We start from the raw sequence: 15002 nt of genomic DNA, 5'->3' as shown, positions 1-15002 counted from the left end.
TAAGCTTTATTTGTAGGGCAACCTTATGATTTGAAACGATTCCTTTCAGTCTTTTTAAATGGAAGTTCCCCAAACCGGAAGTGGAACCCATAATTCGAAACGCAGTAGGCTAGTCAGGAATAAGGTGGATAGGTTACCCTTTATGCCTGTATGGGGTTTTTACAAATATTTAACGAATGAAAAGGATTTTAAAGAGCTTGTGACAAAACCTAGTAACTCCATTGGGTCCTCAAACTGTCAGTCAAACCTCATAAGTCCGCCCCACTTCTATCGTGAATGAAGTGCCGCACGCGGTTTGGAGATCTCTGCTTTGCAATGCAAAGGTAAATAAAGAGCTGATGTTTGAAAAAAAATATGTAAAGCGTTTTCTTTGCTCAAGAAACTTGTCTATAAAGGCTAATGTAATATTTGAAGAGCGGAGAAGAGTCTTCGCCTGATATTTCCCGTCTAGTTGTAGCCAATATGCTATGCTATCTGGAGGAAGTAAATATAGCCTTAATATTACATTATCAAATTGAACGTAGCAAAATTCGACTTGCTCTGGAACAAGTAATAGATTAATAAGACCAAAGATTGCCCGTTTTATGTACCAAAAATGAATTGGTGTCTCATGTTTAACCACTATAAGAGGTAGCGGCAAATCCCCGAAGCACTGGCCGAGATGAAGCTGTTCTCGGCGGTTATACGACCCCTAAATGGCCGTTGACGGCCTGGAGCTCAGATCTCCGAAAACGTCTTAACAAATTGTAAAATAGGCGCTGATTAAATATGTCACATAATTCATGTCTAAACAACTACATTCTCGCCTAAAAACTCTTAAAACTACAGTTCGTGGTACAAAAATTACGGTGGATTTGCTCGGCCGCCATGACAGTCGTTTCAAGCGGAGTGATACAAACGGTGAAAAGGTAGGAGTGGTGTTATCACTAAAATATCGCACGGCTATCAGCCAATCAGATTCGAGAACCAGAAAGAACTGTTGTGTGTGTGTGTATATATGTGTGTGTATATATAATATATATATATATATATATATATATATATATATATAAATATATGTTAGTGTCAGTGCATCAGTGGAGTGTTTGTTTCTTACATGATGAAGATAAGATATGATATATTACACAAAAAACCCAATCACATGTGGTGTCTTATACATTTGTATACCCCTGCTGGAGATTTATAAGACTGGAAATTTTCCATTCTCATCTGAGACATCTGTGACTTTGTATTCACAGTGGATGTTACCAAGGGAACTGCTGTGTTTTAAAGCAAATGATTGTAAATTATTGAGAAGTGTTTTTCCAGTGTCCAGATACTTCTCTAAACATTATTTTTTTGACTCACAATTGGCACAAAAAGATAAAATTCTTGATGTATGAGGTTCTAAAATATTTTTTGTTTTGTTTTTTTACTTAAAAACTTTGTTTTGTTTTTTTTGTTTTGTAGACTTACCAATTATTATAAAAGTCACACTTTACCTGCTCTATTTATCATTAAAGGAACTAAAGGACCAGCTCCCTCCTCCAGGACTAATGAGCAGGTTGTCAGCTGTTCCTCACCTCACTGGTCAGCTGCAGATCTTGTTCAGTTAGTTGGTTTGGTGAGATCTGGGTGGGCTCCTCAGATCAGAGGCCTCCTGCATTAGACCAACATCCGTGGGAATCAGGAAAAATGATCTGGAGGTAATGCATACATTCTTACTCTCTTTTTGTTACTTTTTCATCTCATTTTTATTATATATTGGATATTTCAACAAATCTATCTATCTATCTATCTATCTATCTATCTATCTGTCTGTCTCAAACAACTCAAATACTTTTATTTCTAGGGAAGTTTGTCTCTACCTGTTGTGTAATGTGATCAAACAATGCATCTCCACTGGTCTTCATGCACACGGTAAGTGCCTTTAATATCAAGGATTTAGTAATATCAGTGATTTCTTGTTTTGGATCAAATAAGAATTCAGAGGATTAACATTTTAACTGGAGTTGAAAACAATAAAATGCTTGAACACAAAGGGGACAAGGTGGCGCAGCTTTTCAAACACAGTCTGATTGTGTTGTTCACACAGTCAACATAGATTTCCAACAAGCAATGTGTGTTCATCAAACACACAAACACAGGGAGGAGGGGTAAAGGAATAAAAGGAAAGAATGGGTGAAGCAATAAAAGATTGATATTTAACACTGATGTAATTTTCTTTAAAGTCATGCCATTTTCCAGTATGAGCCACCTGCAGACAGACCAAACTGTGTGTCCTCAGACTAAAGATGGGAATGGCTTATTTCCAGGTAAACATCTCAAAAACAGTACATACATTCGGACTAAATGTGCTATTCTTTAACTTCAGTCTCTCTGATATCCCATAGGATTTTACATAATGACTCAGTTCAACATTGCTGAAATGGCCAGGAGAGGGATGGTGAAGAAGGTGCCTGGAACAACATCTCAACATGTAGCATATAAGATTGGCCCCGAATTCAACTTCAGGATCAACACCAGGTAAACACCTCTGACAGAGACATCTACAACTTGTTACAACAGTGAAATATTCCAACAGGCTGTTGTACCTGAATGAAGACCAATGTAGGAGATGCTTTAGTGCTCTAAATACACTGCTTTTGTGTGGAAACAGTAATTATTGGGATCTTCAGCATATTCAATATGGAGAAAGCTATATTTGAAGTCTGCTACTAAGAACATACTGTATCTGTTTTGTAAGAAAGGGCAAGTAAAAATAGCAAAAGGTTGGACCTGGAACAACTTCCTGTTGTGTTATATTTTTGTTGTAGACTCCAAATTGTACAAAATTGTCAGTTACTATTTTGCTCCAGCAACGAAAATTGTTCGAAACAAAGTCATAATTAAAAAAATCCACCTAATCAACACAGTGGCGTTCCTCAATGAATCTGTGTTGTTGAACGAAACAGTTCAGCAAATGATTCAATTAGACAGGTTTCACGAATGAATGAGTTACCATACTAATCATCCTATTTCTGTCATGGAAAGATATGGTACACCTTTACCTTTATTTATTTGTACAGTGCTTTATACTATACAGATTGTTTCAAAGGAGCTTTACATGGATAAACAGAAAAATAGTGATTCAGTGATGCAAACAAAGTTCAATTCTGCTGTAAAGCATCTCTAAAAAGAAAATAGTGTCATTGTTCAGCTGAGGTCAGTTCAGTGTTGATTCAGTTCTGTTCAATAACTGTGTAAATATCATCAAAAATTAAATGAGTTCGATTCAACTATAAAGCAGCTCTGTAGAAAACGGTGAGGTCATGTCCAGCTCAGTTCAGTTCGCATCTAATAATGTCAGTACAGTCAAATCAATAATGCAGAATATTGCGAGTACTCTTACAAGTAGTAAGAGTAGTATACTAGTTCAGTGACTCACTCACTCATAAAGACCAAATTGCAGCCACCTACTGGCGTAACAATGAAATCTGCAGAAAGAGCAACTGAAATGCAACTGAAGACTGAATCCCAAGATATAGTTACCTTTTTAGGCATACTCGAGGGTCAGCATACAGTGCGCGTGACGCGAATTTCGTCATCAGAAGAGTACGCGCGTACTGTAAGCGCACCTCCATATTTTTGTAACCACGCGTACGTGCAGGTTGCACATGCGCATTTCATTTTTTTGCAGTAATTAGTTTATCCACAACGTGGCAACTCTGCCCTGGGGGCGTCGATTCACAAGGTAGTCAAAGAAAAACTGCATAAACAGAACAGACCAGGGCTGCGTTCCAGTTCATTTTTTTTATGCCCTTCCCTCGCTAGCTTCCCTCAGTTTCTTTGACTCGGATGTACGTCATTGCTTACGTTGCATGAGTGCCCACTACTGGTGGAACCTTTGCAATGGGCTAAATTGGAACATCCTAAGCCCTTGATCACTTGGAATCCGCTATGGAGTTGATTTATTATTTAACTTTTTTTCCCTAAATTGTTTATGCAGCATTCTATATGTATATAGGTGTGTTTGGTTGTTTTAAATATTTAAAATCAGAGTTGTTTGTGGTGGGGTAAATTAACGCGATATGCGGTGTCATCACAATCGTGTTGCATTGTGGTATGTGGAGCTGCCTGAAGTGTACATATGAAGGAGGCTGCGTCCGAAAACTGGAAAATGCTGCCTTCGGAGGACACATTTCAAGGTAGCAAGGCAGCAAGGCATGTCCGAATCCAAAGTTAGCTTCACTTCCTGTCTCCTGAGATACCTTCATCTGATCGATTTTTGAAGGCAGCATAGATGTATCCTTCGCTGCCTTTGACATCCCACAAACCTGTGCGTTCCATTCTGTGACAGTTGAGCTACAAAAATAAAAGATGGCGCCCGAAAGTTGCATTTGCTGGTCAGTTTGTGTGTAAATGTATGTTTTTGACCAACATTTTCCACTTTTGATGTCATTTATAGCAAGAAATTCCTACTGTAGTAATTAAATGTTTAGTTCTCATCAAAGCTCGCGCTATTCTGCGGTACATCATTAAACTGTTTCACTGCCTCAGAAGTCTGTCCAAAATCAGATTTGTGAGGTGCCTTCATTCACATAAGCTGCCTTATAAGTCATTGCCTGTTAAGGCAGCGAGGTCAGCTTCCTAGGTTTTCGGATGCAGCCGTAGACTCACTCCCTCGGTCAAAATCGAGGGAGCGAGGGTCTATCCATATAAACTTCACTCATCCACTTTATGAAATGGAACACACTTCAAAATGGCGGCAGGGAATCCCCGGAGGGGAAGTGCTTAGGGAAGTTCGAGAGTGTGTGTCTAAAACTGGAGTGGAACACAGCCCGAGCGCATATGCAAGCTACAGTGACGATTGAGGCCTACATAGAGAGATTGTGCGAACAAGTACCCTCATTTGCAGTGCTCGAAGTGGGCCGGTACGCGCACTTCTATATTTTTACCTTCAGCATACCGCCAGTTTTCCGTGCGTACCAGCATTTCCGACATGTTGCATTTTCGGAAGCCCGCCACGTCCTCCCTTATACAGAATGCGTTTGAACTGAGCTTCTGGAGTACCGGCACTTTTATTGTTCCACTTCAAGCACTGCTCATTTGTACAACTCTAGCAAAGATGTTTACACGGGTTGTAACTCATGGCGAGAGATTGCTCAAAACTGCGCATATGTCGAACGCCTGTGTATGCGTACGAGTCAAATTAAGTATATTTTCCAAGGCTGTGCGTTGACTGTGCTCGTACACTAATGAACACGTAAAAAAACGAAGTATATCCAGGGCTTGACTGTCTGGAATATGAAAACAGACAGAGAGAAACAAATAAGCAATGAAATGTTTGTTGGACTGTATATCAGCACTCTTTGAACACTCTGCTCAGGTTGTATAGAAATGGAATAGAAAATAGAATTTTTTTTTAGACCTTTGCTATATTCATGTTTCCGGCACAGCCAAGGTCTTTATATCTTTATAAGTTTTACCAAACTGAAGGTTTAATGCAGTGCTTCACAACCTTTTTGACTTTAAAGGGTTAGTTCACCCAAAAATGAAAAAAAAAAAAAAGTCATTTATTACTCACCCTCATGCCGTTCCACACCCGTAAGACCTTCGTTCATCTTCAAAACACAAATTAAGATATTTTTGTTTAAATCCGATGGCTCAGTGAGGCCTCCATAGCCAGCAATGACATTTCCTCTCTCAAGATCCATTAATGTACTAAAAACATATTTAAATCAGTTCATGTGAGTACAGTGGTTCAATATTAATATTATAAAGCGACGAGAATATTTTTGGTGCGCCAAAAAACAAAATAACGACTTATATAGTGATGGCCGATTTCAAAAACACTGCTTCATGAAGCTTCGGTGCGTTATGAATCTTTTGTGTCGAATCATGATTCGGATCGTGTGTCAAACTGCCAAACTGCTGAAATCACGTGACTTTGGCGCTCCGAACCGCTGATTCGACACAAAAGATTCATAACGCTCCGAAGCTTCATGAAGCATTATTTTCATTTTTGGGTGAACTAACCCTTTAAATTCCCCCTATTTTCAAAGGCCCCCAAAATATATTTATGATACTCCTGCTATAATGACAAAAATGCTGCTTTTCAAATGTTCATTTAGAAACTAGGAGTGGCAACAAATAAAATAATCAAATAAAATTATTGTAAATAATTAAAATAAGTGAATGTTTACCAATGATTTTATTATTAATGAATTTACATGACTTTTCAAATATTTTTATCACAAATTATAAAATATTTTAGTGCTTATATGCATTATAAAAAAAGGATTAAATTACATTACAATTTATTAAATTTCCATGACATTACCAGGTCTAAAATCACACATACATCCCTCATACATCCAGGTTGTGCAAGATCACGAGAACCCTAGTTCTTAAATAAAAATGTCAGTTGTTAAATAAATAAACTATTAAGAAATATGATTCCAGTTTACATCCTGTTTTTTTTCTTTTTCTTTTTTAGGGTGGGCGTTAGGGTTTTTTATTTTAAAACTAGTTTTGTCTTATTTATAATAATTTTAAGCCATATTGAATTCCCCCAGCCTACCCTACCCACAGTTTCTGATGATACTCCGAATGATACAAGCTCAGCGTTTGCAATCTCCCCCTTATCAGAAAGGAAACTCTTTAGAATGACTTGAACTGTTGGCATGTGGCGACATCTACTGGTTACTGATGGAACTTCCTCTGTCCATGGTGCTGAATTAGAAAATTAAATTATTAACATAAACCAGGTTATTTAATTTTGATAACAGAACAAAAATGCTAAAAAATAATTACATTGTAACACCATGTTTTTGGACATTTGTGCAGCAGTATTTTTCAAATGGTATTCTAAAATGAATACAATACACATTCAGCACCATGGTATGTTTCAAAATACCATGGTATTAATACCTGATACCATTACCGTACCTACTGTTTTGTAGATAGTAACCATGCTAATAATGTTCAGTATAGTATGTTTTCATGTTATGTCATGTTAAATATTGTAAAATATGTAACTTTAATCAGTACATAGGATATAATTTCTGTTCGTAATCAGGTCTAATTGAGTCTTGAATTTCCATCCTTGAATCAGATCTGCATTTCCCATGGGGCTGCCTGAGGAATTTGCATTTTCTGCAACCTATCGGATGATTGGCAATACACCGAATAAGAGCTGGAATATGTGGCAAATGCGAGATCTGAATGGAAAGGAACAGCTTGCAGTCAGACTCAATGGGGAGGCCCTGTCTGTGGAGTTCTCATACAGAACCCAGGAGAACAGAGTGATGACGGCTTTATTCCCTTACCAAACACATCTCTTCAATTCTCAGTGGCACAACATTTTACTGCTTGTCAAAAAAGGCTCTGTGAGTCTCATAACAGATTGTATGGCAACAGATTCACAGCAGCTGGCACCAAGAGGACAAGTAAACCTAGATGGATTCACACATATTGGAAAACTGAAGGACAATTCAGCAATAGCTGTGCCGGTGAGAATCAAGTTAAACTTATTTTACACATACACAATTTATGTGTTTCCATTTCTTCCATTGCTGTTGAACACGATGGTGTCAGTTGGGGAAACCATGATATTTAAATGTTACTCCAAGGCAGTTTAAAGAATATGGTATGTCCAAATTATCATGTTATATATGCTTATTTTCTTCTTGAGGTCTCAATGTTTTTGTGTCAGTTTGAAGGCTGTTTAAAGGCTCAGTGGCAGACTGTCTCTTTAAATGGAATTTGGATGCTGCAGATTTCAGCAGATACGTGGGAATTCTAGCAGTGAGGCTCTAGTCCAACAGCTGACCTGCATAAAATATCTGAAATTTTCCTCACACCAGTACTTGCCGCATCAAAATTTGAGATGTTGTTTTATTGGACAAAACCAAACATCTGCCCTTCTCTTAATTTTGGTCTAACCAGAGTCGTCCAATAAAGAACTTTTCTTTCGGGGAAACAGCCTATTAATTGGTTGCTGAAAATTATTTTTCAAAGGTTTGTGGGTGGTTGTTGATGCATAACATGTCCACAGACTTTTTAACAACATTAAAGGCCATTCACAGCAACAACTAGAACTATAAATAAATATAACGATAACTATATTAGCGTTGACACCAGCGGGCGATATCGTTCATTTCATTCTAAACGCCTGCTTGTCTGCCGCTTTAAATGCTCGAGCTCGTTATAGCAGGTTTGATACTGATTGGCTGTCAGTGTTTTTATCGTTCATCAGCTGGATAGAATAGTTCTGAATAAGTGATTACATCTATATCGTTTCTCTGTGCTGTTATTGTTGTTGTGTGGACTCTGCTATTCTTTAATATTGAGAATGATTTTTAGAACTATATCTTTATCGTTATCTTTATCGTCCTTTGTGTGAACGGGCCTTCGCGAGACACTACAGGCAAAAACATTGTTTTTTCATGCACTGGTCAATTTTGTGATTTTGGGCTATTGTACTTTTTCTAATGTTTTGATTCAGATAAGTGGAAAGTAAACATCTAAAATACAATTTTAAGTGTTTATTTTGATACACTTTGTAGATTTCAATTTACAAAACATATCTTCAAAGGCCATTTTCTCAAAATGAGTTTTTTTTTTTCTCCACTTCAGTATCACTTACATGCACCAAAATTTAAAGTTTTATTCTGAAGGTTTTTACTGAGGTTTTTTCATATGTCAGTTTTTTTTCTGTTGACAGTATTTTCTGGTTTATGGGGTGATAAAAAGAGATATCAAAAATTCCTTCTGTAAAAACTTTTGAATCTAATATGTCAACAAAATAAAACATTTCAAACCTAGCTGTATCCAGTGTTTAGATTTTTGTTCTGGAAATGTATGCAAATTAGTGCATATTTAATAATATAATGCATCATTTGCATATTTAAACATAACATTTTAGAAAACTGTTTGCGATTCTTAATGTAATCAGTCAGCTGGGAAGTATGGTGATATCTATTAACTTTTTTCCCTATTCACCTGGGGTGTCTTAAGACATTAAAAATGTACACTACCATTCAAAAGTTTGGGGTGTGTATGATTTTTTTTTTTTTTTTTTTTATGTTTTTGAAAGTCAAGCAATGATCTCAGTAACTTTGGTGTAACTTTTAAATTAAGTGTCAGCAAAATGATATATGCACATATTATGAACTCAGTCTACCACTAAACTCATTTAAATTCATTGTTCTGCACAAATAATTGAGAACAAAAAGTGCAGCATAAAACAGCTCGTTTTTTGTACCAAAAACTAATCAATATCTTTTTGAACATTACACATAAGCCAATGATAAACAATTCAATACACCCTACTGGCTCACATTATAATGATGCTTTTTGATTGTTGTTTGTCTGTTATTTCAGTTTGAGCTGCAGTCAATGCTGATTCACTGCAACTTAAACATCCCGCAGAGAGACACATGCGGTGACCTTCCTGCAAGGAGACAGGTGAGACTTGTCTAACATCTCAATTTTAATCTAATAAACAAAAGAAACTGGAATGTGTTGTTACAGCTCTACTATTTTCCAGCATTCTGTCTCCCAAAGATCATTTAGTGTTTGTTAACAGAGGTCAAATGTCACCGTCTAGTCAAATTTCCCGCCGTCTGTTCGAATGTGTGCTGGACTCCGCCTCTCACTGTGTCATTGTCCTCCAATCACAGACCCAGAACAAACCACCTCATGCATATGCATGAGCACTCTGTGGTTATGGTCTCCCTTGAGTTCAGATAGTTGAAAGGGGATTTAGTTGGGTTTCTTGGTCGGGGGGTCCGTCAACCCAACTGATCCGAGAAAGCAGGGGCTTCTGTGTCTTTGGGGAAATCATGGCTCGCGCTGCAGGTGTGCGTGGGCCCTTTTTACTGATTTTGTTGGAGATAACCATCATCTGCACAGTGCAGGTAAATGCAACCCTTCTTTGTTCTTTTCCTTTCAGATAACCGAGGCAGAGCTTAAGGTGAGCGCTTGTAGTTCAGCGTTAAATATGTAAAGAGAAAGAAAGAAAGAAAGTGTGCTTTCTTAAATATAATAACAAATGCTGTAAAATATTATAGGCGACATTGCATTTTTGCCTCTGTACAGTCCATATGTTGTAAGAGACAGCTGCACACCTGTTGCTTTGCAGGTGTTTTGTTTGCTTAGACTTAAACAGAAATTAATTTTACTATACTTTTACTGACTGGATAATTTTAATCTTCATATAGCATAACCTTAATGCATCTAAAAACATGTAAGTGAACTCACTGTAGGAATATGACAGCATTGTTTACTTACTATTTTTGAACAGAGGGCTGGTGCCGGCCCTCCTGGTCCTCCCGGTGTGCCTGGAATAGACGGCATTGCTGTGAGTTGATTTTTAAAAAAGTGAACAGCATAATTTAAAATATAAAGCAATTTATTCAACAAAATATGATGCATAATGGAAGAGATAAAAGTGTGTTTTTCTTGCAGGGGGAGAGAGGAGACCCCGGTGAAGAGGGTTCGGCTGTAAATATCAGCGTTTTATGTCCAACATTGATATTATAATCTGCTATATTCAGGAATTATTTTGTGTCTCACACACTGTTGTATGTACCCGAAGGGTCCTGATGGAGATACTGGAAAACCTGGTTCTGCTGGACTTCCTGGATTACCTGGAGCCGATGTAAGGAATCACATTAAAGTCTTATGGATTCTCTCCATAACATGTTAAAATTGACATGGGAAAACGAACCTCAGTGCCACAGAGTTCAGTCAATGGTGGGCGGCGCTCTTAGATGGGTCAAAAATGCAGGGAATTTCTCATGCCGGACTGAAGCAAAGACCACAGGAAAGAGGTCTGCCCAACAGACAACGGGTTTTTGTTTAAGCACGGACACCCGAAGCCTGGACTTAATTAAAGTGGATTCCCTGTGAAAATGGAAGTAGGGGTCAAGAAAATATCCACTCTGGTCTGAGACGGAAGGTCTTGGAAGGTGTTGAATGACTGTACCTGATTGTTTAGGCATCAAATGCTGTGGCTAATTGTGTAATCATGGGTTGGTTAAAGTTTAAAACCTCAGTTTCGCTTATGAAGTGAAAGTTGCATTTTAATAAAAACATTTATGCAACAAACCATTCCCTAAAACATCCTTTTCAATTAAAGCCTGTCATCGTTTACTGTTGTTAGGGGTAATAATGTAACATTTCCCCTCTGTGTTCCTCAGGGATTGACTGGCCCTATAGGAGAACCAGGCCTTGATGGCCCTCCAGGACAAAAGGTGACCGACTAATGAGCTTCTCAGTTTTCTGCTTCAGTAGGGACCAGAGCTCACTGGCATTGCACAGGGAATTATAAGTATTTTCACATGACCACTACTAGTTCCTAATCCTGTCTGTGTGCTCAGTGATCTGTGCAGGCTAGTCAGATTCATCAGTTCCTGTTAAACTCACTGATGTTCAAACGCAGTACTTCATTTGGCCTCTCTGGCTTTGTGATTTTTCATAACAGTAATTGTGCAGTAATGTGATTTTCATGACTTTCAATACAGTATTTGTATTTATTAATGCTTTCTTAGTAGATACAATCATTATATATATATATATATATATATATATATATATAAATATTAGTGGTGTAACGATACACTCATGTCACGATTCGATACATATCACGATACTGAACTCACGATACAAATATTATTGCGATACTCCAAGACGTATGCAAAAGGTTAACAAAAAATGTAGTTTATTAAAATGCTAAATGTGGTATTAAATTAGGGGTGGAAATGAATAGGCTTGGACTTAGTGCTGTAACCCAATGCACAGGACAGTGATGACACCAGAATAAAAATATTCATGATTCTGTAGCTGAAAATACAGAATTATTTTAGACAAATATGTTTGCACTCTGTCACTGACTAGATATATTTAAAATAATATAGGCCACTTTTTACTGGTAACACAAGACATTTGGCATTATCAGGACCCACAAATATTCCCCCATTGCATCGTTATACGTTATATTCAACATTATATATAGTAGTTTAATGTGGTACTGACACTAAAACTATATATATAGTTATGTATATGTATTATGTATGATATGTGTATGTATTATGTATGATATGTATGTGTGTGTGTGTGTGTGTTTGTGTTTAAATTATGTTCGGCCTAAAATGAGACTTTGTGTAATTGCTGTTGTGGAACAGGGAGAACCTGGCAAACCTGGACCCAGAGGAGAGGCGGTAAGTCTGATCTTGTCACTTTTTAACATATCCAAAGCCCCTGCATTCAATACAAACACTATTGAGAAGATAAATATGGTTGTAAATAGGCTTAAAGCTGATCTGTACACACTGCACTGCATATCTTGCCTCAATACTGACAGCAGCAAGTTAGTCAAAAGAAAGATTATATTCGCATATATCATATACAGTAAATATAAATGTTTTTTTTGTATAAATATATCTCAGAAATGGGGGACAATAAATAAATACATAACTCAGTGCAAAATGTATGCCTTCTCTGTCTTTTTAGGGTGTTGGACCTGATGGACCAATTGTAAGTGCCATTTGTTTTATATGATAACAAAAAGGCAGTGGGTGGAGTGAGGGGTTCTCTTTGGGTGTGCGACGCAAAGGTTTAAATTTAATACTTGTTTGTACAGGGACAACCAGGACCAGGAGGACTTCCGGGCGAGCTGGGAAAAGTGGGACCCCCTGTGAGTAGCTCTACAACTTTTTTTTATGTATTGTTTCAAAAATAAAATGGCGGATTTTGTTTTGAATACTCTGCTCTCTTAATATAAGCAAGCAGCCAAATGTTTTTTGTTTTCGTTCTTTTTATAGTCGTCTACTTTCTTTTGATTTTAAAATAAAATATGAATCAAATATGTTCTTGACCAGTTTCATGAGATGCACTCAACTAATACCCATTTATGATGTATTATTGATGTATGGTACAGTTCAAATCTCACTCTGTCCATGAAAAATCAACCAAGAGTTCATTTTAAGGGCATGGAGCTGCTGCTTCAGTGGTTCAGTATAGTTCCTCTCAAGGAATGTTTCATAGAGAAAAAAAAAATAGTATGGGGAACAATTCTCACTTTTAACTAATTGCTTATTAGCTTGCATATTGGCTGTTTATTAGTAATTATAAAGCACATATAAATGCCTTATTCTGCATGACTGTATTCTACATCCCTAAATCCTACCCCATACCTAAACTTAAATGCTACAACAACTACCTTACTAACTATTAATAAGCAGTAAATTAAGAGTTTATTGAGGCAAAAGACAGTGTTGTTTGGTAACACTTTGGTATGGGGAACACATTTTCGCTATATGTGTTTCCCATACCAAAATGTTACCACAATAACTTTAAAACACTAAAACAATGTTTGTTGTTTTGTGGTTTGGTTTTATTTAGGTATTTATTTTACAGTGAACTATTGCTGTAGTATTTCTCTTAGTTTTAGTATTTTGTAATTTTATTCAAAAAGTGAGCATTTTTCTAAATGCTTATGGTTAGAGTATTCATACAACTAGTAAAATTCATGTGTTTCTCTCTGTATAACAGGGAGCAATGGGTGTGAGAGGGCCACAGGGACCCCGTGGACCAACAGGGCCCCGTGTAAGTATTGCTGTGATATTTCGAGACCAACACAAAAGCAATGACCTTTAAACTGAAAACTGTGAATGTGTCAAAACAACATTCATCTGGTGGAAAAAACTCTGAATCTTGACTTATATTGAATTCTAAATTCAAGATGTTACACCAACAACATTCATTTTAAATTTACATTTATCAGGTGCTTTTATCCAAAAATCTCATGATTATAGCAGAAATAAAGTGTCTATTTAGAGTGTATAGCTAAAGACATCTGTATTCACAGACTAATTAGGAACATCATGTAGAGCAGCAATTATAATTCTGAAACAATGGGGTGGCACAACTGCTTCCTTAATCAACTAATCACCCTTTATTTCCTTTAAATTGTGTGAGAACTGTTCTGAAGAGAATCTGCCGTGTTTACAGGGTGCTGCAGGGATGCTGGGAGGAACAATGGAACTGGTAAGAGGACATTTTACTATGTGTTCCATCAAACATTTCAACACTGAAATATGTTGTGAAAAGCAATATGTTTAGTGTAAAGAGCTCCTAGATGACTATTAGATATGGTTGGATTGAGTGTATAAATAATCAGACTCTAAATTGTCTTTTCTGTTGTTAAGTGCCCTAATGCTTGCCCAGTTGGTGCACCTGGTCATCCTGGTTTGCCTGGGATGAAGGTGAGTCTTCTTGTACAGTAGAGAGATATGAATTCAAAAGGAATTTGTTAATAAGATTAAGACATTTCAAGGCATCAAGACACAACTTTTTGAAGTTTACAATACAAATGTAAATGTATAAATATATACAGTTATTATTCATATAAATATATGAGTTTGTTTGTATGTATGTACATATAAGTATGTAAATTGTCCTCCTGTCCACTGTTAGGGTCATAAAGGGGTGAAAGGAGAAGCCGGAGAGCCTGGTAAACAAGGACACAAGGTAAGAACTTTACACTATTTGGAGAAAGTTTGATAAGTATGCTGACAAAGGAGGAACCACAACCATCTGGGTTTTGTGTACACGTGTTTGTGAATGTGTGTGATTGAGGTCAGCCTGTGTCATGAAGTTCTCCAGAGTGAATCTGAATATAAATTAAGCAGTAGGTCTGTTGTAATGAGGAAACATCGTGTTTGAGACATTTTGTCTCCCACTGTGACATTTTCGAGATTATTACAGAGCCTCATTTATAATTAAGGACTGACACTTGGGCTGAATTAACGTTGAGGATGTATTTAAATGCTGTCTATTAAAGATCTGTATAAGAATTAAACTCCACTGGTGCATGAAGAATAATGAGAGATTTGAGTGTTGTAAAAATAAGTTAATGTGGTGACATTTAGCTCACTAGCGACTGCTTGCTATATTGTCCTCAAGATGCTTGGCTCAGAATCAGTACATTTACACATCATTTACCTCAATCAAAACTTTGCAGTTCATTTTTCACT

General features: G+C 37.0%; 1 protein-coding gene across 2 annotated transcripts in view; it reads left to right on the top strand.

Moving 5' to 3' along the window:
• Positions 1–209: 209 nt before the first annotated feature.
• col9a1b (collagen, type IX, alpha 1b) overlaps positions 210–15002 on the top strand; it is a 32376-nt gene continuing 17583 nt past the window's right edge. The window contains exons 1-19 of one of the 2 annotated variants that reach the window (XM_051917063.1): positions 210–323; positions 1503–1685; positions 1832–1899; positions 2211–2294; positions 2373–2505; positions 7076–7472; positions 9346–9429; positions 9917–9937; positions 10268–10324; positions 10432–10467; positions 10562–10624; positions 11166–11219; positions 12150–12185; positions 12478–12501; positions 12608–12661; positions 13519–13572; positions 13978–14013; positions 14175–14231; positions 14443–14496. In XM_051917063.1, the coding sequence (XP_051773023.1) occupies positions 1675–1685; positions 1832–1899; positions 2211–2294; positions 2373–2505; positions 7076–7472; positions 9346–9429; positions 9917–9937; positions 10268–10324; positions 10432–10467; positions 10562–10624; positions 11166–11219; positions 12150–12185; positions 12478–12501; positions 12608–12661; positions 13519–13572; positions 13978–14013; positions 14175–14231; positions 14443–14496 (1323 nt within the window). In that variant the 5' untranslated portion in view covers positions 210–323; positions 1503–1674. Of the gene's footprint in view, positions 324–1502; positions 1686–1831; positions 1900–2210; positions 2295–2372; positions 2506–7075; positions 7473–9345; positions 9430–9677; positions 9882–9916; positions 9938–10267; positions 10325–10431; positions 10468–10561; positions 10625–11165; positions 11220–12149; positions 12186–12477; positions 12502–12607; positions 12662–13518; positions 13573–13977; positions 14014–14174; positions 14232–14442; positions 14497–15002 lie in introns of those variants that run through there. The other variant, XM_051917064.1, reaches the window with a different exon arrangement.

This window comes from Ctenopharyngodon idella, chromosome 13 (assembly GCF_019924925.1).
Source record: "Ctenopharyngodon idella isolate HZGC_01 chromosome 13, HZGC01, whole genome shotgun sequence".
Classification (NCBI taxonomy): Eukaryota; Metazoa; Chordata; class Actinopteri; order Cypriniformes; family Xenocyprididae; genus Ctenopharyngodon; species Ctenopharyngodon idella.
This window is presented reverse-complemented; position numbering and strand designations above follow the sequence as displayed.